At 63.5% G+C, this 25,488-nt stretch overlaps 10 protein-coding genes across 10 annotated transcripts; 4 read left to right on the top strand and 6 right to left on the bottom strand.

Annotated features, from left to right (window-relative positions):
- Positions 1–107: 107 nt before the first annotated feature.
- Q8F55_000494 (uncharacterized protein) lies at positions 108–1,600 on the bottom strand (the record flags this gene model as incomplete). Its single annotated transcript, XM_069349147.1, has 6 exons — positions 108–344; positions 382–446; positions 485–700; positions 742–888; positions 953–1,051; positions 1,165–1,600. 6 exons carry the CDS (start codon positions 1,598–1,600, stop codon positions 108–110), a joined length of 1,200 nt encoding a protein of 399 aa, XP_069212691.1.
- Positions 1,601–1,773: 173 nt separating this feature from the next.
- Q8F55_000493 (uncharacterized protein) lies at positions 1,774–4,176 on the top strand (the record flags this gene model as incomplete). The annotated part of the gene is made up of 13 exons (XM_069349146.1): positions 1,774–1,829; positions 2,168–2,203; positions 2,245–2,348; positions 2,390–2,622; positions 2,658–2,732; positions 2,785–2,884; positions 2,932–3,279; positions 3,323–3,367; positions 3,408–3,511; positions 3,555–3,646; positions 3,698–3,854; positions 3,895–4,105; positions 4,148–4,176. 13 exons carry the CDS (start codon positions 1,774–1,776, stop codon positions 4,174–4,176), a joined length of 1,590 nt encoding a protein of 529 aa, XP_069212690.1.
- A 1,126-nt stretch (positions 4,177–5,302) lies between these two features.
- Q8F55_000492 (uncharacterized protein) lies at positions 5,303–8,707 on the top strand (the record flags this gene model as incomplete). Its single annotated transcript, XM_069349145.1, has 2 exons — positions 5,303–5,548; positions 5,645–8,707. The coding sequence occupies 2 exons, from the start codon at positions 5,303–5,305 to the stop codon at positions 8,705–8,707; spliced, it is 3,309 nt and encodes a 1,102-aa protein (XP_069212689.1).
- A 186-nt stretch (positions 8,708–8,893) lies between these two features.
- On the bottom strand, positions 8,894–10,489 carry Q8F55_000491 (uncharacterized protein; the record flags this gene model as incomplete). The annotated part of the gene is made up of 8 exons (XM_069349144.1): positions 8,894–8,931; positions 8,967–9,581; positions 9,629–9,999; positions 10,037–10,110; positions 10,145–10,244; positions 10,286–10,361; positions 10,398–10,436; positions 10,474–10,489. The coding sequence occupies 8 exons, from the start codon at positions 10,487–10,489 to the stop codon at positions 8,894–8,896; spliced, it is 1,329 nt and encodes a 442-aa protein (XP_069212688.1).
- A 212-nt stretch (positions 10,490–10,701) lies between these two features.
- On the bottom strand, positions 10,702–11,800 carry Q8F55_000490 (uncharacterized protein; the record flags this gene model as incomplete). The annotated part of the gene is made up of 6 exons (XM_069349143.1): positions 10,702–10,827; positions 10,864–10,950; positions 10,985–11,203; positions 11,244–11,331; positions 11,365–11,458; positions 11,491–11,800. The coding sequence occupies 6 exons, from the start codon at positions 11,798–11,800 to the stop codon at positions 10,702–10,704; spliced, it is 924 nt and encodes a 307-aa protein (XP_069212687.1).
- A 1,675-nt stretch (positions 11,801–13,475) lies between these two features.
- Positions 13,476–15,198, bottom strand: PCK1 (Protein kinase C-like 1; the record flags this gene model as incomplete). Its single annotated transcript, XM_069349142.1, has 2 exons — positions 13,476–15,026; positions 15,106–15,198. The coding sequence occupies 2 exons, from the start codon at positions 15,196–15,198 to the stop codon at positions 13,476–13,478; spliced, it is 1,644 nt and encodes a 547-aa protein (XP_069212686.1).
- Positions 15,199–17,108: 1,910 nt separating this feature from the next.
- Positions 17,109–19,584, bottom strand: Q8F55_000488 (uncharacterized protein; the record flags this gene model as incomplete). The annotated part of the gene is made up of 4 exons (XM_069349141.1): positions 17,109–17,494; positions 17,546–18,248; positions 18,289–19,493; positions 19,545–19,584. The coding sequence occupies 4 exons, from the start codon at positions 19,582–19,584 to the stop codon at positions 17,109–17,111; spliced, it is 2,334 nt and encodes a 777-aa protein (XP_069212685.1).
- A 615-nt stretch (positions 19,585–20,199) lies between these two features.
- Q8F55_000487 (uncharacterized protein) lies at positions 20,200–21,224 on the top strand (the record flags this gene model as incomplete). Its single annotated transcript, XM_069349140.1, has 6 exons — positions 20,200–20,216; positions 20,256–20,388; positions 20,436–20,582; positions 20,622–21,001; positions 21,051–21,150; positions 21,201–21,224. 6 exons carry the CDS (start codon positions 20,200–20,202, stop codon positions 21,222–21,224), a joined length of 801 nt encoding a protein of 266 aa, XP_069212684.1.
- An 839-nt stretch (positions 21,225–22,063) lies between these two features.
- Q8F55_000486 (uncharacterized protein) lies at positions 22,064–23,615 on the top strand (the record flags this gene model as incomplete). The annotated part of the gene is made up of 5 exons (XM_069349139.1): positions 22,064–22,260; positions 22,313–22,372; positions 22,422–22,480; positions 22,600–22,769; positions 22,905–23,615. 5 exons carry the CDS (start codon positions 22,064–22,066, stop codon positions 23,613–23,615), a joined length of 1,197 nt encoding a protein of 398 aa, XP_069212683.1.
- A 763-nt stretch (positions 23,616–24,378) lies between these two features.
- Positions 24,379–25,432, bottom strand: Q8F55_000485 (uncharacterized protein; the record flags this gene model as incomplete). Its single annotated transcript, XM_069349138.1, has 4 exons — positions 24,379–24,446; positions 24,606–24,800; positions 24,839–25,026; positions 25,074–25,432. 4 exons carry the CDS (start codon positions 25,430–25,432, stop codon positions 24,379–24,381), a joined length of 810 nt encoding a protein of 269 aa, XP_069212682.1.
- Positions 25,433–25,488: the final 56 nt, after the last annotated feature.

The raw sequence follows: 25,488 nt of genomic DNA, 5'->3' as shown, positions 1-25,488 counted from the left end.
AATGCAAAAATCAAGCACGTTGCCGTGTTGCACGGTCGCGCGGCGCTACCCAGTCTCTATATGTCCGCATCGCCCGGCTACGACAGCCGGCGTCGCCCCTGCCCCTGTTACTTCGACTTGCGGTGCTCTGGCTTGTGGTCCACCTCGTGGTCGACGTGCACAAAGCAGCGGTCGACGTTGGGTAGCGCCTCGATCTGGTCCTGCAGGTCCTGCGCAATGTCGTGCGCCTTCCACAGCGGCATCTCGGGGTCGAGCACAATGTCCACCTCGACAATGTAGTCGGGTCCCGAGTGGTACACGCGGACAGTGTCGACATTCTTGATGTCCTCGGAGAAGGTCATGGCCTGGCGGTGAGCTTGCAATGAGTCCATCAAAGCTCACCTTGTACGTCACCATGTTGACGTACTCGGTCGGCGCAGTGATGCCCGCGAGGTGCGTGAACTGCTCTGCACATGTCAGCAGGGTTGTGGCACATCCGCCTCACCGTACGCCGTCTTGGTCCACACTCCCATGACGGCAAGCGCGATGATCGTGGCGCCCAACGGGTCAATGAACCAGCGGAGCTTGGCACCACCCGCGTTCGTCAGGATGGAGAAGCCGTTGACGAAAATGTCATTGCGGTGGTCCTCCCACAGCACCTGCACCTGCGACGACGACTTGCGGATCGCGTAGCAGTAGAGGAAGAGGGAGAACTTGACGGCTGCAGAGTTAGACGTTGTGGCGGATGGCTGTGGCACTCACCCCACGAAATACACACGCAGACCAGGGGAATCAGGTGGAACGTCTTGGTCTCTTCGCCGCCCTTGTGCGTAGCGAGTTCCTGAATCGACATGACGATAAGAATCAGGTTGACTGCACCCATGATGAACGCGTAGACAATGTTGCCGACTGCGAGGTTAGCGAAATGCTTGGCTCGGCCGAACGAGCTTGGCGCCGCCCTGTATCGACTCACTCGTCTCGAATCGCGAGCCATGGGCGGGCCACTTCATCTCGTCAGCGCGCGACGAGAAGCGATGCGAGAGGTAGAGCAGGAGGTTGGCAAACGGGTCGACTGGAGGAGTGAGCTGGTGGCGACGACGGCATGGACGGTAACTCACAAACTGAAGGAGCAAGCCACCACGTGCGTTAGCAGTGAGCTCTGTCTCTATCCGACGCTCCACGCACCAGCATCGATACACGACGCGAAGAGGGAGAGCGACAGCGAGCTGATGGCGGCGTAGAGCTGGACACCGGCCAGAATAATGTTGGCGGCAAACGACACGTTGACGGCAATCTTGACCTTGAGCGCCATGTCCTCTTCCTCCTTCTGCGCGTCGGTCGTGTGCACCGCGAGCGGCTTGAGGAGGTTCCCAATGTGTTCATTCTGGGCTTCGTAGAACGCCGCGAGCTTGGGGTTTTTGCTGCGTCTCGTGCGCAGCTTGTCGAGCTCGGCGTCCGAGATGATCTTGTCGCGCAGCAGCAGCGGGTCGCGCTCGCCCGACTCGCGCCCGAGCACGCTCGGGACCGTCATGAGCTCAATGTCGGCCTCGTGCGAGGGGCGGAGCGAGGGCTCGCCCCTCGACTCGAGCGCCGACGCCGTGACTGTGATCGTGTCGGACATTGTGTGATGTGTGAAGGCGACAATGTGGGCTGTGCGAGTTTTGACTTCTAATAAAAGCCACTAACTGAACCACTAATGGACCCAAGTCATTTGCCGCGTTCCGTGCCGACTCGGCAACGCGTGGTGAGTCGCAATGCACACAATGACGCACATGGCACATGGCAAAAAGCACAATGCCACGTAATATTTTACTCCCGCTCTCCGCCTACCTGCGTCCCGACGCGTCTGGGTCAGTCACGCACGCGGGGCACGGCACGCGACTGTAACCGCAATGTTGGTTGCGACTCGTCGACCATTCTCGACGACAAAGTGCCAAGATTCCACAAACAGAACAAGGCCTGACCCGACTCCAGCAATGACGACAGAGGCCTCAGAACAACCCTGGGGACGAGGTGAGTGCTGCTGCATCACAGCGTCTCGTGCCAGGCAGCTGCTGCGCTCCACGGGACGCTGCATACACTCGCACGCACAACCCAGGCTAACCTCCGCTAGTGTTGATCGCGGGCGGTACAGACTGGTACGTGTGCCTGAGTGACGAGCCTGCACAACTCCTAACCATCACCAAAGGCCTACCAACGGCCAAAAGAACCGCGCAAACGCAGCGTGAGTACGTGAGACAAGCTGCATCACTCACTCGGCATCAGTGTAACCGACCTCCTCGCACCGCACATCCTCCGCTCAATATGTCACGTCAAGGTCACCAAGATCATCGCGGGGAGTAATGCAAACTATGCGCTTGCCCTCGACGGTGGGTGCAGCTGGCCAGGGACGAACAAGCTAACCCTACAGTCTACGGCGTTGCACACCTCTTTGGCAAGCTGCCAACCGGTGGCCTCGGCCCACCTGGATCGAAGGGGATCGTGCCGCACGACCAGCCCTTGCATATCGCACCGCACTCTGCCGGCCTGGCACAGGGAGCGCGATGGGTGGATGGCAGTGTAGGCCGTAGTCACTTCTTCCTCATCGACAACGACGGTGGCGTCTGGGGTTGCGGCAACAATGTTGCTGGCCAGCTCGGCCTGGTGAGTATCTGTGGCGCTTCCGAGCTGACGCCAAGCCTATAAGCGCAGAGGAGCCAAAGCTTGTCCAGATCAAGGGCCCCTGGGTCAGCCAAGGGGCAAAGATTGTCCAGGTGAGTCGGGAGGCGTTGAGGCGCTCGGCGATTAAACCTGACCTTTGTTCAGGTCAGCACGGGGCTCACCTTCTCCCTCTTCCTCACCGACTCGGGTCAGGTCTACGCCGCCGGGTCGAGCGAGTTCGGCCAACTGGGCAATGGAACGACTGGTGGGTGACCGAGGCGGTCAAGACTGGGCAGTTGCTGACACGCACAGGCGAGCGCCTTGTCAAGGCGGGCCGCATGTCGTACGAGGTTCAGACTCCCCCGCGCCAGATCACGGAGGGACTCGGATCCAAGAAGGTCGTGCAGATTTCGTCTGGCAGCCAGCACTCTCTCGCGCTCGACGACGAAGGCAACGTGTGGGCGTGGGGTCACGCAGGCTACGCCAGGCTCGGACTCGGCGATACGAAGGACAGGCTGGTTCCCACCATTATCCCCCAGTATCAGGCCGGCAATGAGAAGAACAGGGCAGTGGAGGTGCTGTGTGGGCCCACCAGCTCCATAGTGATTGACCGCCATCGGCTGTTCCACATTGCCGGCAAGTGGAAGCTGTCCGGCGACGGTGGGTCGCTGTACCACCTCCGTGCGTTGCTGACTCGCGGCAGGATCAGCAGGCACGCCGCACACCTACTTCAAGACAATTGAGAACTGTGCGTTGGCGCATGCTGCTGCGCAGTGCTGACCTCCCAGTGAGCTGCATCACTACCCTTGCGGCTGTCGGCGGCTGCACCCACTTCATCACCACGCCGATGGAGGAAGGCAAGACTATGACGATTGGCTGGGGCCAGGGTGCGGTACGTCGCTGCCGATACCTGTTGATCAGCGACTGACCTGCAGCTCTACGGCGAGCTGGCGTTTGGCAACGAGAAGATGAAGAGCTCGACCAAGCCTCAGGAAATCGTACCATTGAGAGGCATCGACGTCATTGAGTGAGTCTTCGCAACCGTGCGCGCACCGACTTGTCCTGACGCCGATCCTAGTGTGGCCGCAGGGTGCTTCTTTACCCTCTTCCTCGCACAACCGACCGACGAGCTGTCCGACTTGCCGCGATACCCGGAACACATTGAGTCGGCTGATGTGTGCCTCGTGTGCAACGAGTTCCAGGGCGAGGATGAAGTGCAGCTCGAGTGTGAAAGGGTGAGACCATGTGAGCTTTTGCAGCAGCTAACGTTCCTAGTGCGACGAGCCATACCACCCAGGCTGCCTCGACCCGCCGTTAGACGGCGTGCCATCCGGGCAATGGTTCTGCCCTGTGTGTGAGGAGGAGAGTGAGAAGATGGGACAGCCAGGGACCAATTCGAATGGGACCGAGGAGGTCGAGGACAACCTCGATGTGCAAAGCCAGCGCGCAGAGCCGCTCAAGCGCAAAGGAGGCAGCGAGGCGAATGGTGAGTCTACCTTTGGCAATCGCGAGACTCATGCGTCTGCAGTAACCCCTAAGAAGGTGCGAGCGGAGTGAGTGGTGGGTGACGGTGGTGGGTCGTGTCGTTTTTGCATACACCATCTGGAAAATGCACACTGTAGCCTTTGGCCCTTGGTTCGCACCCGTGGGTGTGGCGCGGATTGCGGCCCGCGGTCCGAGGTTACGCCTGAACATGGCCTCGGTGTTTGCTCTCCTGGTGAGTTGCACATGCTTCGATTGCAAGTTGACATGGACAGGTGGGGCGTGTCTCGTCGTGGGTCGGCGTAGTGTGTGACGGTGTGATCTGCCTGCCTGCCCTGCTCGCTGGCCAAACTCGCTGGCCACTGAGAAAAGCGCGCAGCTGTCGAGGATTGTTTGGTTCCAGTGCGTGTCTGTCGGCTGTCTTCCCCCCCCTCACCCCTTTCAAACCACTTACCCCGACTTGCGTGAATTCTAATTGGCCACTTTGCATCCGCAGTTTGGTGCATCAAGTAGCTCAAGTGGCGTTCTGCAACGAGAAATGGCCATCTGCGCCCTAATTTTAGCAGCACCGCCATTTTCGCGGCGAGCAGCAAGCCGGATGCGTAGAGCGGCGGCGAGGCCGCAAGCAGCAAGCAGCGACCGCGAGCAGCGCCAGTGCAGAGCCGCAACGCATTCCCACTCTGTGCCCCCCCCCCCCCCCCTCCACTCGCCCCGGACTGGATTGGCCCAACGGAAATCGCTCGTCGCTAGCGGTATAGCGGTCACCAGGCAACCCGTGGCAAATCGTGATCTCCTCGCCGCATCTGGCTGCCGCCGCCGCCTTGCCTCTGCGACACCACCTCTGCCCGGTCTTGCAGGCATTCGTCTGGCGCATGCAGCGCCCAGCGCCAGCGCCCGGGGCACGCCTGTCTGCTGCAGAGATAAGGGCCGGCGCGCACTGCCTGCTCCAGGGCGGCATCTCGCATCCGTGTGATTGGATCTGCGCCACGACGTCTCGTCTCGGGCTGTCACCCTCCTGCCTGCCTTCCTGCCGGCCTTCCCTCCCTCTGGCAGCGGTGCGACGGTTGCGTCGAGCAGAGAAAACTGATGGCCGGGGGCGCTATAAAGGAGCGTGGTGGAGTGCACTGATGCTTCCCCCCATCTCCTCACTACTCACCCGTCCCCACCCAGCTCCCAGCTGCCCGCCACCCCGCGACGCACAATGGAACACTCGACGCCGCTAGGCAAGGCGACGACCAAGGAGTCGGACGGCACGGCCGTGCCCGAGCTCGACTATGAAAAGGCCGAGGGCCCGGCGCTGTACACGACCACGTCGCGCCGGTTTGCGCTCCCGCGCTCCATCACGATCCAGGAGGACGACGAGGGCCCGCGCGAGAACCGCCTGCGCCGGCAGGCGTCCATCTCGATCGCGACGGGCCCGCAGCGCGTCGACGCGGCGAGTCGTCTTGTGGGAGAGTTTAGGTGAGCCGCACCAAGGCCCTCGAGTAGCCACTGCTGACACCCCCCCGGGACGCTCTCGATCCATGTCACCGACTCGGTGCAGCACCCCGAGCTGCGTGAGGCCAAGCGCGACGCCGTGCGCGAGCTCACCGAGCTCGACTGGCACACGCTCTCGCGCGAGGACGTGCTCCAGCGCCTCAACGTCAGCCCCAAGGCCGGCCTCGACAAGGAGCAGGTCAAGCGCCGCCTCGACCAGTACGGCCCCAACGCCATGACGCCGCCGCCGCGCAACCTGCTGCTCAAGTGGCTCGGGTACGTGTTTGGCGGGTTCGGCTCGATTCTGTTTATCGCGTCCATCCTGTGCTTTATCGCGTGGAAGCCGCTGGGCGAGCCCGCCCCGCAGGCGTCCAACCTCGCCCTCGCCGTCATCCTGCTCGTCGTCATCGTCCTGTCGACGGCCTTCAACGCGTGGCAGGACTGGTCGACCTCGCGCGTCATGGCCTCGATCTCCGACATGCTCCCCCAGGACGTGGTCGTGCTGCGCAACGGCGCGCAGGAGCACGTCGAGGCCAAGCAGCTTGTCAACGGCGACCTCGTGTACATCTCGCTCGGTAACAAGCTCCCCGCCGACGTGCGCTTCCTCGAGGTGTCGTCAGACTTGAAGCTCGACCGCGCCGTGCTCACTGGCGAGTCGGAGCCGATTGGCGGCACGGTCGACTCTACCGACGACAACTTCCTCGAGACCAAGAACATTGGTCTGCAGGGCACGCTGTGTGTTTCGGGATCCGGCCTCGGCGTGGTCATCCAGACGGGCGACCTGACCGTCTTTGGCCGCATCGCCAAGCTCTCGTCCACGGGCGCGCCGAGCATGACGACGCTCCAGCGCGAGATCATGCACTTTGTGCTCATCATCGTGGCCGCCGCGCTCTCCATCGCCATCCTCGTCATCATCCTCTGGGCCGCGTGGCTCAACCCCAAGCACAAGGGTTTCATCACGCCCGCCACGCTCGTCATCGACGTCGTGTCCGTCATGGTCGCCTTCATCCCCGAGGGCCTGCCCGTGTGCGTGACGCTCTCGCTCGCCGTCATCGCCACGACTCTCTCCCGCAACAAGGTGCTGTGCAAGACGCTCATGACGGTCGAGACGCTCGGCTCGGTCTCGGTGCTGTGCTCGGACAAGACGGGCACGCTCACGCAAAACGTCATGACCGTCACCAACGCGGCCGTGCTCGACGACGAGTTCCCCACGCTCGAGGCACGCGACCGCCTCGTCGCCAACGTCCCCACGGCCGACAACGTCCGCCAGCTCGCCGCCGTCGCGGGCGTGTGCAACGCCGCGCTGTTTGACGAGGCGACGCTCGACCAGCCCATCGGCCTGCGCCGCGTCAACGGCGACGCGACAGACTCGGCCATTCTCCGCTTTGCAGAGTTCCTCCGCCCCGTCAAGGAGTCCAACGCCGACTGGAACGAGGTCTTCAAGGTCAACTTCAACTCCAAGACCAAGTTCATGCTCAAGCTGCTCCGCGTCGCCGTGTCGGCGTCGTCCCCGCTCCCCCCGCCCATCGCCCCCACCGAAACGTTTACAAAGGACGACCTCGTGCTCATGGTCAAGGGTGCGCCCGACGTGCTCCTCAAGCGCTGCGCTTTCGTCAACAACCCCGAGGGTGGCGCTCCCCTCCCGCTCGACGCTGCCACCACCGCGCGCCTCGTCAACGTCCAGGAGGAGTGGGCCGCCAAGGGCCAGCGTGTCCTCCTCGTCGCCAAGCGCGTCGTCCCCCACCACGAGCTCCCGGACATGTCGTTTGACTCCGGCGAGTTTGGCGACTATGTCAACCAGCACATCAACCAGCGCCTCACCATCGTCGGCCTCATCGGCCTCGTCGACCCCCCACGCGCCGACATCCCCGAAACAGTCAAGACGATGCGCGGGGCCGGTATCCGCTTCTTCATGGTCACGGGCGACTTTGCGCTCACCGCCGTCGCCATTGCCGAGCAGTGCGGCATCGTCACCAACGCCCGCACGATCCACCATCTCTCCGACCTGAACCGCGACAAGGAGCTCGACACGGTTGCGAAGTACGACCCGGACAGCCTCGACATCCCGCGCGCGCTCGTCCTCTCCGGACCCGACCTCATGCAGATGAACGACAGCCAGTGGGAGCAGGCGTGCCAGTACGACGAGCTCGTGTTTGCGCGCACCACGCCCGAGCAGAAGCTGCGCATCGTCAAGGAGTTCCAGCGCCGCGAGTGCGTCGTCGGCATGACCGGCGACGGTGTCAACGACGCGCCGAGTCTCAAGGCCGCCGACGTCGGCATCGCCATGGGCGGCGGTAGCGACGTGGCGATGGAGGCCGCCGACTTGATCCTCTTGGAGTCCTTCTCGTCCATCGTCGTGGCGGTGACCTACGGCCGCCTCGTCTTCGACAACCTCAAGAAGACGGTCCTCTACCTCCTCCCTGCCGGCTCGTTCTCCGAGCTCATGCCCATCCTGCTCAACGTCCTCCTCGGCCTGCCGCAGATGCTGTCCAACATCCAGATGATCCTCATCTGCGTCGTCACCGACGTGCTGCCCGCCGTCTCGCTGTGCTTTGAGAAGCCCGAGGCCGGCCTGCTCACCCGCAAGCCGCGTAACGTGAAGAAGGACAAGCTCGTCAACGGCAAGCTCCTCTTCCAGGCCTACGGCTTCCTCGGCGTCATCGAGAGCCTGTGCGCAATGAGCATGAGCTTCTGGTACCTCCAGCGCAAGGGCTTCCGCTTCAGCAAGCTCGTGCTCGCGTACGGCGGCCTGCCGGAGGAGTACGACCCCGCCGCATTCGCCGAGGCCGTAAACCACGCCCAGTCGGTCTACTTCTTCACCCTCGTCTTCATGCAGTGGTTCAACCTGCTCGCGTCGCGCACCCGCCGCCTCTCCCTCTTCCAGCACAACCCCCTCTTTGGCCCCTCGAAGAACCTGTGGATCCCGCCCGCCATGCTCGTTGCCGCTGGCTTCCTCTTCTTCTTCAGCTACATCGACTTCTTCCAGAACACGTTCCTCACCCGCGGCGTCGAGGTCCAGTACGTCTTCCTCCCCATGGCGTTTGGCGCTGTTCTGCTCTTCCTCGAGGAGGTCCGCAAGTTCTTCGTCCGCCGCTACCCCAAGGGCTTGCTCGCCCGGATCGCCTGGTAACCATAGAGTCGTGTGGCCCTGCCACTGCGACACCACTTCTTGCTAGACTGGATACGATGTGACATGTATGTAACCATGAGTGTGATGTGGGGGCGGGGTGGTCGGTTCCCCGCTTCGCGTAATAGCACAAAGTGTTCATGTAGTCTATAATCAAACGGCGACAGCGTCTCAGTACACGGCACCACGCTACTGGAAGCGGGCGAGGCGAGCACGGCGAATCTCGTCTGCGGTGTCAGCTCCACCTCCACGCTCAGCTCACCAGGCGACAGCTCCTGCGCCGGCGCGTCGTCGTCGTCCTCGGGCAGCTCCTCCTCCTCCTCTTCGGCCGTGGCGTACTCGTCGTCCTCGGCCACCACTGGCGCCTCCTCGGTCGGCGGGGACGCGGATGCAGCAGTACGGGGCACGGGCTGGTCCTTCGGCTTGAGCTCGGGCAGCACAAAGTCGGGCGGGAGGTCGGCCATGCTGGCCTTGAGCGCGGCCTGGAGCGCCTCGTCCTCGTCGTCGTAGCTGCGGTTGTGATACGCAAAGTCTGTTGGGCCGCCGTAGAACTGCTCGGCCAGCGCCAGGCCACGTTCGACACGTGCGTTGCGCGCAGCGGCCACTGCCTCCGCGTCGTCAATGTCGAGCTCCTCCTCGTCCTCGGCCGCGCGCGCGTTCAGCTCATCGAGCATCTGTTCGTACGCATCCCTTGCCAGCGAGCCTCTTCCGCGGCGCGAGTTGCGATAGCTGCGGCTCGGCTGCGGCTCCTGGTCCACCTCGTCGACATCATCGGCGGTGGGGTCCGCCTGGCGTCTGCGATATCTTCCCGAGCCGGCGGCTGGCGTGTCCTCCTCGTCAGCAGTGGTGGCCTCAGGCGCCGAGCGCGGCTGCGAGGCTGGTTCGTGTCAGCTAACCGCATGAGCTAAACCCCTAGCTACTCACGGCCCGCAACGCCCATGGTAGTGGCAAAGGTCGGCGGCGCCACACCCCCACCCCTGCCATGCACCGGGCCAAGCTCGGCCGCCATGACATCGGCCCCCGACTCGGGCAGGATCCCAATCCCGCCGTCCTCCCAGCCGGCCGCCTCGCCGACATCCGTGGGCTCCTCGCCGGCGCCCTCGCCGCTGCGGCGGACCGCAAAGACCGAGTAGCCCTCCTCCTCGGCCTGCTTGAGCACCATCTGGAGGTACGTCGGCGAGATCCACTCGGGCGCCCGGAGGAACGAGTTGAGGTTGTACCAGCGTGTGCTGTCGCCGAAGCGGCGGAGCGCGAACCAGTGCGACTCGAGGTTGAGGATGAACGCCGCCTGGACCCTGGGGTGTGAGTGTTAACCTCGGGCTGTGCACTCACTCGGGGTGCTCCTGGAACGGGCGCATGGCCTCGCCGCGCCACCGGACGAGCGTCAGGTCCCACACCTGCATTGCCTGGGGGTTAGCAATGTCGACGGCCGCGCCGCACCTTCTCCAGCACCGAGATTGAGAAGAAGCCCGTATCGTCGTAGTTGTACGACTTGGCCCCTGGCGCGCGGTACGTCGCGGCGCTCTCGGCGTCATCGAGGCTGCGGCGGCGTCAGTCGGACCACAAGCGCATGTGACTCACCGTCTTGCGAGGTCGGCCAGGTCGATCTCGGTGTAGACGGGCTGCTGGAGGAGGTTGTTGAGGCAGTGCTGTGCACCTAGGGGTCAGCGGCGGGGCCGAGGAAGACACGTACACAGCAGCGAGCCGGGCTCCTGGAGCTCGTGGAAGATGTCTGGGGTGTGAGCTGGGGTGCAGTAGGCTCGACGTACATGGCACGAGGTCCATGGTGCTGTCTGGGTTGTGGTGTTGAGTAGAGTGTTGATGAATGACAAGTTGAAGTGGATTGCACTGTCGTCACCCACCCAGCTGCACGTTCAACCTCCACTTTCCCACTTGGCAATGACGAGTTGCCGGGATCAAAACTTGGAGCACCAGTGGCCAACAACAGTCGATACGATACATGCAAGCTACAAACACTGTCCGTTACCCACCCACGCCTACTTGGCCGCCTTGGCCGCTTGCTCGGCCTTGTAGCGCTCGAGGAACTCGCGCAGGCTCTCGACGTCGGGGAGGATGGCGCGCGTCTCCTCAAGCGGGATGGGGTGGTCGTTGTGGTCAAAGTACTGGGTGTGTCAGTGGCGCCCTCGTCGCGCACGCACCTCGGCCATCTGGTGCAGCATCGGGATCGTCTTCTTCATGAGGAGCGCGACGATGCTGTACGTCGTGTCGATGGGCTTGCCCATAACCTGGGGTCAGCGCCACCAGGCAGGCGCCGCTCACCTCCTGATAGATGGCCTCGATCTCGGCCGTGGTGCGCTCGTCGCCTGCGAGGCGGAGCTTCTTGCCCAGGTACTTTTCCGGCTCGTGGATGGCCTTGGCACCCGCGCGCCCAATGTCGCGCGTCGAGATCATCTGGTGCTTGTGGTTCGGGTCAGAGTACGAGTGCCAGAGCACCATGGTGCGCGAGAACTTGAACATGTACTTGTTGGTCGGGAGCCACTGGTGTTGGGGTCAGCGGCGAGCCTGGCGCCACACCCACGTTGTCCATAAAGTCGGTGTCGCCGAGGATGGTGTACCCGATACCCGACTCCTTGATGTGGTTCTCGATCTTGCGCTTTGCCTCAGCCCTGGGGGTCAGCGCGGCCAGGCGAGCCACTCACTCGGCCCAGCCCGTCGGCTTGTCGGGCAGGTCGAAGCTAGCATAGACGAGGTGCTTTACGCCGTACTCCTTTGCCGCGTCGGCGATAGCCACGCCTGGCGTCAGCTCGGCGCCAGCCCCAACCCACCCTGGTGCAGCTGCTGCTTGTCGCTGATGTATCCCTGGACCGAGAAGGCGCCGTGCACCTCGCCCCTAGCGAGGCCGGTGGCGGCGAACGCGAGGCCCGGCTCGTCCATGTAGTTCTTGGCCGCGGGCACGACCTTGACGCCGGGCACGGCCTCGAGGCGGCGCGACGAGCCGGCCGCGACGTCGCGGCTCAGCGCGTAGATCGTGTACGTGGGTGAGGTGGCGTTGTACGCGCCCAGCGCGCGGATAAAGGCCGAGCCCTGCTGCCCGGTGCCGCCGAAGACGACGATGTTCTTGGTCGCTGCGGCCATTGTGTGGGGGGTGGGGGTGTGTGTGAGTGTGAGTGAGTGAGTGCTGTCGCCGCCGCTGCCTGCGCAAAGAGTTATATATCGCGCCGCCGCAACGCACCCCGCCGCAGCCGACAAGAGATGCGCACGGTGGCTTGGCGCGGTGCAAAACCGTCGTGGCGTGCGTGGCGTCGCGCAACGCCTCTCGGAGCCGCTCGCTGCGGCGTGCGAAGTGCGGCGGGGCAATGCAACGGGGACTGATTGAGACGCGCAAGTGTGCGAGGGCGGGCGTGAGTGAGTGAGCTTGGGAAGGAAGCGACAGCAGAATGCAGAGGGCACCTGCCACAAATGACGACAGCTTGACGGCCACATTCCTCCAGCACCGTCTTGGCATCGCTGCAACCCATCACAACGCCAACGCGTCCACCCCGTGCTTATCAATGCTGGCATGCAGCTGCAGCAGCGGCGCAGCGTCAGGGGACAGACGCAGCGCACGCTCCGGATATCCACCACGAGCAGGCCCGTGCGCGACGCGTCAGCGGCAGAGAGCGTCATGCGCAGGGAGCGGGCACGACGACTGATCTGGGCTCTGTGCAGCCCCCTTGTCGACGCACGCGCCATCACGGAGCGAGCGGCCAGCTATTTGGAGCTGCGCGACCATGGCCCGGCGCCGCACCCCGCGCCGTCGTGGCGCCGTCTCCCCCCTCACCGCGACGTGGCTCGGCGCCGGCGCAATCGGCCGGCGCTGTCCAGCCGTGGGCCCCAGCCGTGGGCCGGCTTGCCGGGCGCAGGCCGACACGCCGGGGTGGGCCGCGCTCTGCCCCTCCTGCTCTTGTACTCGCCAGTCTAGTGCGCTGCCGAGCCCAACCGGCGGGTAGCGAGCCGGCCCGCTCGCTGCCACTTTGCCTTCTCCCCTCCCCGTCCCCGCGGATGTCTCCATGCCTCCATGTCTCCATGTCCCCGCCGCCCACCCACCCCGCAGCGTGTGCAACGCCGAGCGCCCCCGCTCCAAGTCAAATGCACGACGCCCCCCACACCTCGCGCATGACACATACCCCGCCTCAGCTGACCCCCGCGTTGGTCATCGGCGCGTGGCGCCGCCGCGCCGGTAACTCCCACCCGGAGCATTGGGCCGTGTCTGGCGGCGACTGTCGGCGGCTATGGCTTAGCGGGGGAGGGCGCATCTGACCTGTGCATGGCCCGCACCTGATCCGTCTGCAGGTGGACGAGGCGCAGACGGACGTCCGTCGGCGCGTAGGCGCGTCCCACGCCAGGCGAGGCAGCCGGCGCGTATCGCCTGCAGTAGGACCGCGGACAAGTCCGACGGCGCGGCACGGCGCCCGCCGGGCAAACTCGTATCCGCGCCCTCCTGTCCCCGGTTCCCTCCGACCGACGCCGCGCGAGCAGGTCCTGGCGAACGCGAGCACCCTGCCCAGCCAGCCAGCCAGCCCCAGCCCCTCACCCCGCACGGAGCCCCCAGCCCGGTGATCGTGGTGACTACTCGGATCGGCGGGCGTAAGTGTCGCGTCGGCGCCAGTGATGGTCGCGGCGATCATTGTTCACGTCAGACAGCCCCACCCCTTCAATGCGCAAGTATACATAGAGTCGACACAATAAATGACCAGTACAATGTTCAACTGAGGCTTTGCCCACCTCACGTCTTTTCGTGCTTCAGAGTGTGGTAAATGCGAGCTGCTGCTTAGGCAGTGACGGGGCCGGCCGCCTTGATCTTGGGGTCAATGTCGGCCTCGTACTTGGTGTACGCCTTCTGGAACATGCCGGCAAGCTTGGTGACCTCGGACTTGAAGGCGGCCTTGTCCTGCCACGCCTTGGCGGGGTCGAGGATCTCGGCGGGGACACCGGCGACAGCCTTGGGGATGGCAAGGTTGAAGACGGGGAAGTTCTCGTACTCGGCGCTGGCGAGCGAGCCGTCGTGGATGGCGTCGACAATAGCACGAGTGTACTTGAGTGGGCAGCGGCGGCCAGTGCCGAACTTGCCGCCAGTCCAGCCAGTGTTGATGAGCCAGCAGTTGACCTTGTTCTTGTCCATGCGCTCGGCAAGCATGCGGGCGTAGCGACCGGGGTGGAGGACAATGAAGGGCTGGCCGTAGCAGGTCGAGAAGGTGGGCGAGGGCTCAACAATGCCGTCCTCGGTACCGGGGGTCTTGGAGGTGTAGCCCGAGACGAAGTGGTACTGGGCCTGCTCAGAGGTGAGGCGCGAGACGGGGGGGAGGACACCGAACGCGTCGCAGGTGAGCATGATGATGTTCGAGGGCTGGCGGTTGGCAATGCAGGGGATCTTGGCGTTGGGGATGAACTCGATGGGGTAGGCGCAGCGAGTGTTCTCGGTGATCGAGACGTCGTCGTAGTCGGGCACACGGTCGGCGGGGTTGTAGACAACGTTCTCGAGGATGGCACCGAAGCGGATGGCGCCGTAGATCTCGGGCTCCTTCTCGGCCGAGAGGTTGATGCACTTGGCGTAGCAGCCGCCCTCAATGTTGAAGACACCAGTGTCGGACCAGACGTGCTCGTCGTCGCCGATCAGGAGACGGTTGGGGTCGGCCGAGAGAGTGGTCTTGCCGGTGCCCGAAAGACCGAAGAAGAGGGTAACGTCTCCAGAGTCGTCCTTGGACTTGGCCTGGTTGGCCGAAGAGTGGAGCGAGAGCTGGCCGAACTTGACGGGCTGGAGGTAGTGCATGACCGAGAAGATACCCTTCTTCATCTCGCCGGCGTACTCGGTGCCGAGGATGACCATCTCCATGCGCTTGAAGTTGACCTCGACCGAGGTGGTCGAGCTCATGCCCTTGGTGAAGCGGTTGGCAGGGAACTGGCCAGCGTTGTAGATGATGAAGTCGGGCTCGCCAAAGTTGGCCAGCTCCTCGGTGGTAGGGCGGATGAGCATGTTGTGCATGAAGAGGGCGTGGTAGGCGCGCGAGGCGATGACGCGGACCTTGATGCGGTACTTGGGGTCCCAGCCGGCAAAGCCGTCAAAGACGTAGACGTTCTCGCGCGTGTTGAGGTAGTCGATGGCACGCTCGCGGTTGATCTCAAAGGTGTGCTCGTCCAATGCAATGTTGACGGGGCCCCACCAGATGTCGTCCTTGGACGAGTCCTCGTAGACGATACGCTTGTCCTTGGGCGAACGGCCAGTCTTCTTGCCCGAGAAGTTGATCAATGCGCCGTTGGACGAGATGACGGCACCCTCGTTGACAATGGCATCCTCGTAGAGGGTAGCGACGGGGGCGTTGCGCTGGGGGCAAGTGTCAGTGATGGTGGCGGCGGAAATAGCCGGTGGCCCGGTGGCCAGTGCGATGGGCAGGTCAACTCACCTTGATGTGGATGCGGTCAAGGTCGAAACCCGCCTGGGAGAAGTACTTGAGCTCCTTGCCGATGAACTCGTTGGCGTGGGTGGTAGGCGACATGATGATTGGTCTTGTTGGGGTCAAGCGCAGAGCGGGTCTTGGTAGCAGGTAATGTGGGAAAGATGCAAATGCGTAGAGTGTGCTTAAGGGGTGTCAGCGGGTGTGTGGGGGGTGTGATGGGGGAGTCGAGAGACGGTGGATGCGCGAATAATATGTATGGAGGGGAGTGGGGAGTGGCCAGCCGGGGGAGGACGGGAGGGATGTGGCCATGTTCCAGGCTGGCGTCGTCGGGGAGGAATGGAATGGCGAGCAGTATAGTGGTGGCTGGGTGTCGCCGTGGGCGGCAATGACGGCGGCCAACCGACGACGAGCCAAATGACGCAGAGCGAGTTCGAGCCAGGGCGGGGTCTGCCAGGGCGCCACCACCCAACTCCGGGTATACCATCCCCGGCCTCACGCCGCCGCCAGCCAGCCAGCCCAGCCACGCCGGCCTGGGTGTGTACGGCCGGTACGGGTACCCCGCAGGCCATGTCCCCACGTCACACGAGCTCGCCGGCGACTCGGACGACCGACCAGGCCGCACCGACACGCGTCTTACCGCTTGGTCGCCAGCATCCCCCCTAGCCACTCCAGAACGCGAATAGTAGACTCACCAAGTGGTATTCCTTCGACTGGTGGGAAGAGAGGAAGAGAGATGGACGGGGCGCGGGGGGAGGGGGATGGGTTGGGAGGCAGGCGGCATGTGACTGCCCACCCATCTCTTATATCAACTGTTCTCGGTTGCATTCCAGGTCGGCGCGGCCGCGCGCGTCCAGCACCAGCTCCGAACCTTCCCGGACGGCAGGCGGGGTTCGACATGATCATGCGCGCATTGGAAAGTGGTCGTGGCTGGCTGCGAGGCGAGGGAGGACGCGGATAGCGCGTAGTGGTGGTCCATTTCGAATCGCGCGCCGCCGTGCCGGGTAAAACCGAAAAGTCCACCCCCTAATCCACCGTCCGATTACTCCGACCCAGCCAAACGCTCGCTGCCGCCGTTACCGCACTTGCCGCCCAAGCCGTCGGTATCCCGCATGCCCTGGACGCAGCTGGCCACGCGCTCACCGCAGTGCGCAGAAACGACGGAACGGAGCATCCCAATGACATGGCGTGTATTGTGCCCAGCGTAGCGCCCAGCCCCGCCCTGCGCCCTCCCAGAGCCCGCATCCCGCCCAGCGCCAGCCCACTGGCGCCCCGCGAGCCCTCCCCGTCGCCCCCCACGCCTCGCCCTCCACCCCCACCCAACCCACACCCTGGCCCACAACTGCCGTGTCGCATCCACATCCGTCCGCGTCGCCGCTCGCCGCCCGCCGCCCGCTACTCGATTCGATAAACCACCGCATTTCGAACGCATTTCGAACTCATTACTCGCAGCCCCGGCCCAGTTATGTCCACCCAATGTCCGGGACCACCCGACGGGCGCGTCCATGAATGCATGCATCGCATCCACCACCACTGCACCCGCCTGGCCGTTGGCACGGACATTGCATGGCTCTTGCTGCTCGCTGCACGCGGCGGCTTGCACCGCACGCTCACGCACGGGACACTCCGCCGCCGCGGCTGCGGTCGCTCTCGCTCACTGACTCGCTCGCTCGCACGACCTCGCATGCCCCGCCCACGCGCGCGCGCCCTCATTCACCGCTCTCACCGGTGCCACCGCTGCCACCACCACCGCTGATCAAAGCCACCAACTTCGCTCACCGGCTTCTTCCCCCGGAATTGACGGCGACGGCACGGCCCGATGACGGCACCAGTTCCACCTTCCACAAAGCCGCGCCATCCACCACATCCGTGATGTCAGCCAAGCGGAACACCGCCAACATTGTCATTGTTGCATGCCAGTCGCGGCTTTTCGGACGGACGCGTCCGCATTATCGGCTACTCTCGACGGCATACATCGATGCGCGGAATGCATCGCATCATATGTCTACATTTTACGACTGCTGCGCCTGGGCTTGCTGCTGCTGTTGATGCTGCTCAGCCTGGGCCTGCTGTTGTTCCTGCTCCTCCTGTTGCTGCTGCACCACAGCGAAAATGTTCTCGACGGCCCGGCCCACGTCCCCGAGCGTGTGCTCCTCGTGCGGACCCACGAGACCCTCGTCATGCGACGGGTGCTCCTCGCTCGGAACAACGCCCTCGACCCCAGGGAAGTCAAACTTGGCCGGCGCAGACTTGCGCTTGCGCTTGTTGGCATTGGGCGACTCGAAGGCCCCGCCGAGCGATGCTCGTGCAGACGCTTTGCGCTTCTTGACGCTCTTGCCGTCGCCCCAAAGCTCTGGAGGTCTGATGATACCAAACTTGGCGTGATACAGGCCGCACGCTGAAAACACCGTTATCTCTGACCCTCTCGGCAATACCCCTAGTGACTCACCATTACAGACCTTGTGGTCTTCGCCGGCCAATGTCAGCTTACGCCACACACTGGTCTGTGTCCTTCCACAAATGTCGCAACTGCCAGGAGGCCCGCGCTTAAGACGTGACAGGATATTCGGCGGCGTAGATCCACCGTGAGTTGCCGTGACGTCTTCCTGTACCGCAGGTTGCGCAATCGCCGACTCGATGGTCGTGTCGTGCCCATGTAGCTGGGGCGCCGTGTGGTTGGCAGCTGGCGACTGAGGAAGGAATGCGGCGAATGATGCACTGTCCAGATGAATTGGCGCATCCTGCCCATCGTTCGTCGCATTGGTCAGGTGAGATAGGAGATAGTCGTCGTGAGCATGTGTCGTTTGGGGAGCGACAGGAACGTTGGCCCCAACGTCGACGCCCACACCACTGGCGACCGAGCCCACTACGTTGCTTGGGCCAGCCTCAGGTGGCGGAGGCGAGGCGCGGATTTCGTTGGCAAGGCGACTCTTGCCTCGCAAGGACGCTCGCAGGGGCCGCGCGCTGGGAGTTGCAGGTAACGAGTCGGCAGCCGCCGCGCCTGTCACGTCGGACGAGCCCGGGGTCGAGTACAGCATCGAATAGGTGTATTTGACCGGAGGGATGCCGACCTTGGGTGGGCGGCCCCTCCGACGGCGTGCTGTCGCCGGTGACGAGAATGGATTCACCAAGGCACCATGGACGTAGCCGCCCTGCAATTTGTCAGGTCTGTGCGCGACGTGGCTGACTTACCTCTGGAGCATTCATCAGGTTGGTGATGTGCGCACGGACCGCCTTGAGGGCCGTAGTAGTTTGCTCTCGGTCAACCTCGGTATTGCCATCGACATCGAGCGCTTGGAGCTCGGCAACTAGGCCCGACAGCTTGCGCTCCTCCTGGGAGTGCGCGTCACGCATGCGAGCCACCACCTCCCGGAGTACGGCGGCCTGGCCATCAAGCTTGGCCTGCTCGGCTTGAATCTCGGTGGTCCGCGTTTGCACCGACTCGTCGCTAGCTCCACGGAGATCTTCGGGTAGGCTGAGAGTGACTGGTTCGTCGACAATTCCGTCTTCCAGATACAGAGGCTGGCCGCGGAGTCTGGCGAGCTCGCGTTCGACACGCGCGATAGCCGTTTTGGTCTGCGCGATATCTTGTTGCAACAGTTTCTCCATCTCCGAGTTGATCGCTGCCGTCACTGCCGAAGCTGCCGACGCGAGGATTGATGACGACGCGGGAGTCGACGACGACAAGACCGACGCCTGGCGGTCGCGACCGCTGGGGCCTCCGAGCACGTCGCCGAGACCCGAATGGTCGTTCGTGCTGCCCTCACCGCCTTGGCCAGCGGCAACGGCCGCCAGCTCGCCCAGTCTTCCGCTGGCCTCAGCCTCCTTGAACAGGCTCTCCACACCCTGCATCCAGCTGGCCGCTTCGCTGTCGGCGTCGCCATCGAGCCCGGCGGCCAGTGCTTCATCGAGAGTCGCTACGCCTGCCGAAGACATCAGAGCCGCCAGAATTGTGCGCGAGTTGGTGTCTTGCTGAGCGTCGACCGCGTCGGCCACGGACACGGCGTTAGCCGCCTCGACCGCAGCAGCAGCCACCGCAGCGGCAGTCTGCTCGTGGTTGACGATGTTCTGGTCCCCTGCCGTTCCCGCGTCGTCCGCACTTCTTCCCTCGAGCCGCTGAATGTCTTCTCTGAGTCGCAGGTTTTCGTCTCCAAGAGCCTGGATCGCCATCTCGAGCGCGATGATCTTCTCCTGTTGCCGCCCGCGAGAGCGTTCGGCAGCCAAGCGGTTGGCCTCGCGTCGCCGCGAGTCGACCGGGGAAGCTGCGGCCGCCTTCCTGCGCTGTCGCCCCGTCGACGTAGGGGTTGACTGGACATCATTCTCGATGAGGGAATGGGGCGGTAGTGGATCGGTTGCTGAGGGAGTTCCAAGTCCAGTTTCACCTTGGAGCGCAGGGTCTGCGGAGGAAGGTTAGCCTGCGGTACAGCGGTAACAGCTTTTCGGCGCACCTAGAACATGTTGGAGGGTGGACTCGAGTGTTGGGTCCATTGTGAAGGAAGGCCGGCGAAGCGATGGATGCCGTTGGACCACACACGTCGAGGGATGGCTGCATCGCGTCAGTGGACTAGTTCTGCGAATTAACAAGCAGTCACTCACCAAGAGAGGGTCGTTGCCCGGTGGAGGAATAGCGCTGTGTGTCGTAATGACAGAGCTCTAGAGGTCGCTGCTGCCTTGACTGATGCGGCCGTATGCTCCAGGTGGTTGGAGAGGGGTGGATGAGGCCTGAGGAAAGTCTCTGGCGCGCCGGTGTGCCAATACGTCAACAACAACAACACCAACGACGAGTGACAAGCGACCCGAAGAAATGACCTGGCAAACAGATTGGGGCGGCGGTGGGCTGTTTTTGCTTCCGACACCTCGAGCGTAAGTCATCCTCCCATATTGACACGTGGCCCTGCTTCGTCCTACCCTTGACATCACCTTCCCTCGTCCCCTCGCCTGCTGCCACCTTGTTGTTGCATCCGGGGTCGTCTGGTCCATTGTTCTTCCCATCCATTCCTCGACTCTTGTTGATTCAACAATCGACATACACTCATTCTAGACGACACTAAACCCGCCCCAAAAAGGTTCTCATTTCACCAAGCACCCAACGCTCCAGCCGCAATGTCCGACGCCAAACTGTACGCGACGAGGAAGGGGCGCGTCGCTAACTCTCACAGGCAAAAGCTCAAAGTTACAGAGCTCAAGGAGCTCCTGGTCAAGAACAACCTTGCTCAGACTGGCAAGAAGGAAGACCTCATCAAGCGCCTCCTTGACAATGGAGTGACAGGAGACGAGCCTGCCCCTGCTGCTGTAAGTTGAACGCCGAGGTTGGCCGCCAGCGTAGCTGACATTGGCAGCCCGCTGCCCCCGCCGCCCCAGTGGCCAAGCCTGCCCCGGCCCCAACGGCTGCACCTGCTCCTGCAGCTGCTCCCGCCGCCGCTCCTGCTGCTGCTGCTCCACCAGCCCCTGCCCCGGCTGCCGCTCCTGCTCCCCCCGCCGCCAAGGTACGCGAAGCTGCCACAAACAAACTGACCTTCCCCCAGCCGGCTGCCGCCACCGAGACCCCAGCGTCTACTGAATCGGCACCCGTTGAGCTCACTGAAGAACAAAAGAAGCTGAACGCACGCCGCGAGCGATTCGGCCTCCCGATTGAGCCGCCAAAGCCCGCCACGACCCCCGCCGCTGCGGCTGCTCCGACGCCCGTTGAGGCAGACGCTAAGCCCAAGAAGGAGAAGGCTAGTGCTATCGACCGCAGTGCCGCTGTCAAGGAGTCGGAGGAGATTCTGGCTCGTCGTCGGGCCAAGTTTGGTCCTGTTGAGCCCAAGGCGCCAGCTGCTCCGGCCACTGCTGCCCCCGCCGCCGCCGCCGCCAAGCCTGCACCAGCCCCTGCTGCTGAAGCTCCCAAGGCGGCGGAGATCTCCCCGTGAGTTACTTCAGACACCCGCGGCCTGCTTTCCGCTGACCATACGTAGTGAGCAGGCTGCCAAGATCGCTTTGGATGAAGAGAAGAAGAGGAAACGCCTGGAGAAGTTTGGACCCGTTGCGACAGCCGCCGCCAATGGCGATGCCCCCGTGAGTAGCAGCAACTGAAGTGGTGATCGATGGCACTGACACTGGACTAGGAAGCGAAGAAGGCAAAGGTCTAGGTGAGTTTTGGTATCTGGTCATGAGTTCCGAAAAGGGGGCGAGCTGTTGGCTCGCACCCATAGCTGTAGATTTACACTGTGTGCCATGAGGTTGCATCGGTGCGTCCGTTATCTGCCCAGTGCGTGTGTGGCCATGTGCTTCCTTGTTGGTTCCGACGCTGGCTCGCGAGCAGTGGCAGCGATGGACGAGTGGTGCTCCGCGTTAGGGATGTCCTTTGTGGCTGAAGGGGCATGCCCTCCAGGCGTCGTTTCTGCGGCCACCTGTTGACGCTCGTGTGCGCGCTTGACCAGGACTGTTGCCTGCCAAGGCCATGAAGCTGCTGTATTGGGCACATGGGCGCGTCGGCCACTGGCCACACTGGCCACTGGCACCGCGAGCTCTGTCCGGCATTTGATAGACACAGGCTCCGGGTCATTTGCCTGTGCGGACTGGGCCGAATTACAATAAGGTTGGATTTGAAATGGCTGGTGGATAAGCCCGCTGTATCCGAGTCGATTAGAACGGCGTGCGTCATTTGTATTCGTCTCCCCCTGCCGGCGGGACCATTTTTCAGAGTGGCTGAACCTGGCTGACAGGAGTGTGATTGTATGACGCCAGTGTAGAGAGGCACACCACCCAAGGCCCAAGGGCGAGTCGGAGCAAGGCAAGGCACAGTGTGATACCGTCGCTCGCCTGGCCGGCACACCCGAGCAGAGCAGAGCATCCAATCGACCCACAACTCCCTCCTATCCCCCCACCTCGTCTAGCTTTGATCTTCTCACCCATCCTCGCTCGATTCCATCATAGAGACTCTTCTTGACAAAGGCATCGCATCACGCATCAAGCGCGCATCCTCAACATGCATCTCGCCACGCTCTTTACCCTCCCCCTCCTCGCCGCCGCCGTCCCCACCGCACCACACCTCGTCCAGGGTCAGCAGGGCCAGGTAATCCTCTCGGCTGCGTCTGCCGCCGGGTCCGGCAGCTCGGGCATCAAGATTGACCTCGACCTCGACGACCTCCGGCTCGTCCAGTTTGGCGAGAGGGAGCCCCCAGTGTAAGTCGCGCGCGAGTGGGGCAGCGGGCCACGACTGACACCCCCCGCCCAGCTGGATCACCGAGCTCGAGAAGATTGAGGCAAAGGCAAAGGGACGCCGGTTCATGGACATGTGAGCACGAAACCCCAGGTCGCGGCGGACCGTGCTGATGGCTCGCCAGTACCGAGACGCCGACGCTCGGCCTCACATCGTTCCTCACGCCCGCATCAGCAAAGTACAGTGAGTCTGCGCGCTTGCAATGCTTGCATGAAGCCCGTCGCTGACCTAGCGACCTCGTTGCTCCACTTGAAAATACATTCGTGCCTTGGCAAATCATCTTTGTCGGCCGACAACCACAGCCTACCCGAAGCCCGGCAAGTATGTCAAGGAGGTCAAGGAACTCTTCAAGTCGCTCAGCGTCGAGCACATGAAGACGTTCTTGAAGAAGTTTAGCGGCTTCAAGACACGCTACTACAGGTCGGACACTGGACGCGAGTCGGAGCTCTTCCTCCTCGGCACACTCAAGGAGGTATGTGAGAAGGGGCGACGGAGGTCGCGTCTGGTGCCTGTCACTCGTCACACTGCACACTACCCATCAGACATCCGCTCCGCGCCTGCGTTGCCCCACACTGCCAATGCCGCGCATGCTGACACGAAACTGTAGATTGCACGCGACTACCCCGAGGTGACGATCAAGGAGTTTGAGCACCCTTGGGCGCAGAACTCGATCATCGCGCGCTTCCCTCACACTGGCCCCAAGGATGCTCCTGTGGTCATTGTCGGCTCCCACCAGGACTCGACCAACATGTGGCCCTTCCTCCCGGCCCCCGGTGCCGACGACGATGGCTCGGGCACCACCTCGTCGCTTGAGGCCTTCCGTGCCCTCGTCGGCGCCAACTTCTCCCACCCCTACCCGGTCGAGTTCCACTACTACTCTGCCGAGGAGGCCGGTCTCCTGGGCTCGCAGGCCATTGCCAAGTCGTACGAGGAGAAGGGCGTCAAGGTCCGCGCCATGGTCCAGATGGACATGACCGCCTGGGTCAAGGAGGGCACGACTGAGAGCGTCGGTGTCATCCAGGACTTTGTCGACCCCGCTCTTACCGAGTTCAACTGGGGCCTTGTCGAGGCTTACCTTGACATCCCTCCCGTCAAGACCCAGTGTGGCTACGCTTGCTCGGATCACGCTTCGTTCTCCAAGGCCGGCTACCAGGCGTCGTTCTCGATCGAGAGCCGCTTCGAGGACTCGAACAAGAACATCCACTCGACTTCGGACACTATCGACCACCCCGAGTTTTCGTTCACCCACATGCGCGAGTTCTCCAAGCTCGCCATTGCCTTTGCCTACGAGCTCAGCATTGACAAGTCGGACAAGTAGACGCCTCGTCCGGCTTAGCCACCCGTGCCGGTTGACGGCACAAACATTTGCCCCGCGTGGGCCGCCATTCCGCCTGCATCGCACCGCCGCAAGCATGTTAGTTTGATATGTATTCAGAAGTATTCAATGCAGTATGATAAGCTAGAGGGGTAGGGTGGGCCGTGGCAGTGCGGGGACGCGACAGAGTGTCGAGTAAAGACGAGGTTCGAGCGCGAGCGCTCTACTCGGCCCTTGGTCACTCTTGAGCTTCGGAGAGATGCGACGGAACGAGATACGACAGGGATACATGTGAGCAACGCGACGCGCAGGACGTGACGACCCGCCGCGTGCAGCGTTGTGGCACAGCACGCCACGCCACGAGCACCCCGTTCGGCAACGCGGCAACCCACAGACCGACGTGACGCCGGCGCGAGGGCACGCTCGGCCCACCCCGGCTGGCGCCACGGATCTGAGCGGCGCACGACGGGCGCCTTCATTAGCCAAGCCAGGGGGGGGGGGTGAACGGCCGGCCTCGCGTCGTTGCCCTCGCGTGTGCGCTTCGGTTGCGACCTCGCGTTGTCGGCCCGCCTGGCTTGGCCGCTGCGTGAGCTGGCGGCGAGTCGCAGCTCAAGGCCGCGGCTGCAGTCGCCTTGCATGGCCCCCTGTATCGAGGCCGCGCCCTCGCTGTCGACCGGCTACACCTCCGCCCCCGCCAGCACAAACAATGACATAGTGTACAAGCTACAATGCAACGTATCGGGCCCAGGGTCCGTAAATGCAACGACTAGGTCTTGAAGACGATTATGAGGAGGAGGAGCACGACGATGAGGCCGACAATGGTGATTGTGCTGCCTGGGGGGTGTCAGCGGTGGTAAGAGCGTGTTGGCAGTGCTGCAGTGCAAGGGGGGCGAGTCGGCGCCGGCCTCCCTCTGCCAGCATATCGCGGCCGCTCCAGCCCGACACTCCCCGCACTACGGCCCGGCACGACGGCCCTCCCCCCGCCCCACTCACCATGCTGCTTGGCATTATCCGCGACGTGGTCGAGCCTCCGCCTTGCGCGGTTCATCCTGTCGGCCGTCCGGTCCATCGCCGCGTCCGTGTCCTCGAGCAGCTCGTTGTGCACCTGCAGCTCGTCGCCAATCTGCACCGAGAGGTGGTTTTGCCTGTTGATCGAGTGTGACAGGAGCGTCAAGCGCTCGTCTTGTTCTGCCGCGCGTCAGCACACCCCCCTCCCCCCGACCCACCCTCCATCATCATCTGCTGCTGCGAGATCATCTCGTGCGGCGACGAGTCGTCCCCGTCCTCGTCCTCGTCGTAGTCGCGGAACGGGCGCAGCTCCTGCGCCGGCGGGGAGGGCGGGTCGGCCTCGACCACCGGCGCAGCGACCGACTCGATCTCGGCGTCGAGCTCCTCGGGCGACGGGTCGGCCTCGCTGCAGCGGCGTCAGTACTTCCATCACCATGCCTGCAGCCCACGCACCGCCGCTCCCGCACCAGCGGCCGCGCCTTGTCACGGCCCACGTCGTCGGCCTGCAGCATCTCGACGGCGCGGTCGTACCGTGCCCCGAGCTCCTCGAACGCCGCGAGGTTGCCCGAGGCCGAGTCGCTCCGCTGCCGGGCGCCGCCGCCGCCGACCGAGAGTCCGGCCGCCTCGATCTCGACCTCGTCCTCGAGCTTGCCCAGCTCCTTGCGGATGATGGTCAGCGCCCGCACTAGGCCCTGTGTCGACGACGGGGACGGCTTCATCCCCAGCCCGAGGATCCGGCTCCGCTCCAGCAGCTGCGCCTGCACGCTCGTGAGCCGGTTGGATATCGTGGCGATCGCGCCGGCGGTGGACATGGTGTGCGGGGGGGTTAGGTGGTGAACAGATGTGGTACAGTTGCAGTGTGATGCAG

The sequence above is a fragment of the Vanrija albida genome, assembly GCF_041260175.1.
Source record: "Vanrija albida strain AlHP1 chromosome Unknown contig_1, whole genome shotgun sequence".
Lineage (NCBI taxonomy): Eukaryota > Fungi > Basidiomycota > Tremellomycetes > Trichosporonales > Trichosporonaceae > Vanrija > Vanrija albida.
This window is presented reverse-complemented; position numbering and strand designations above follow the sequence as displayed.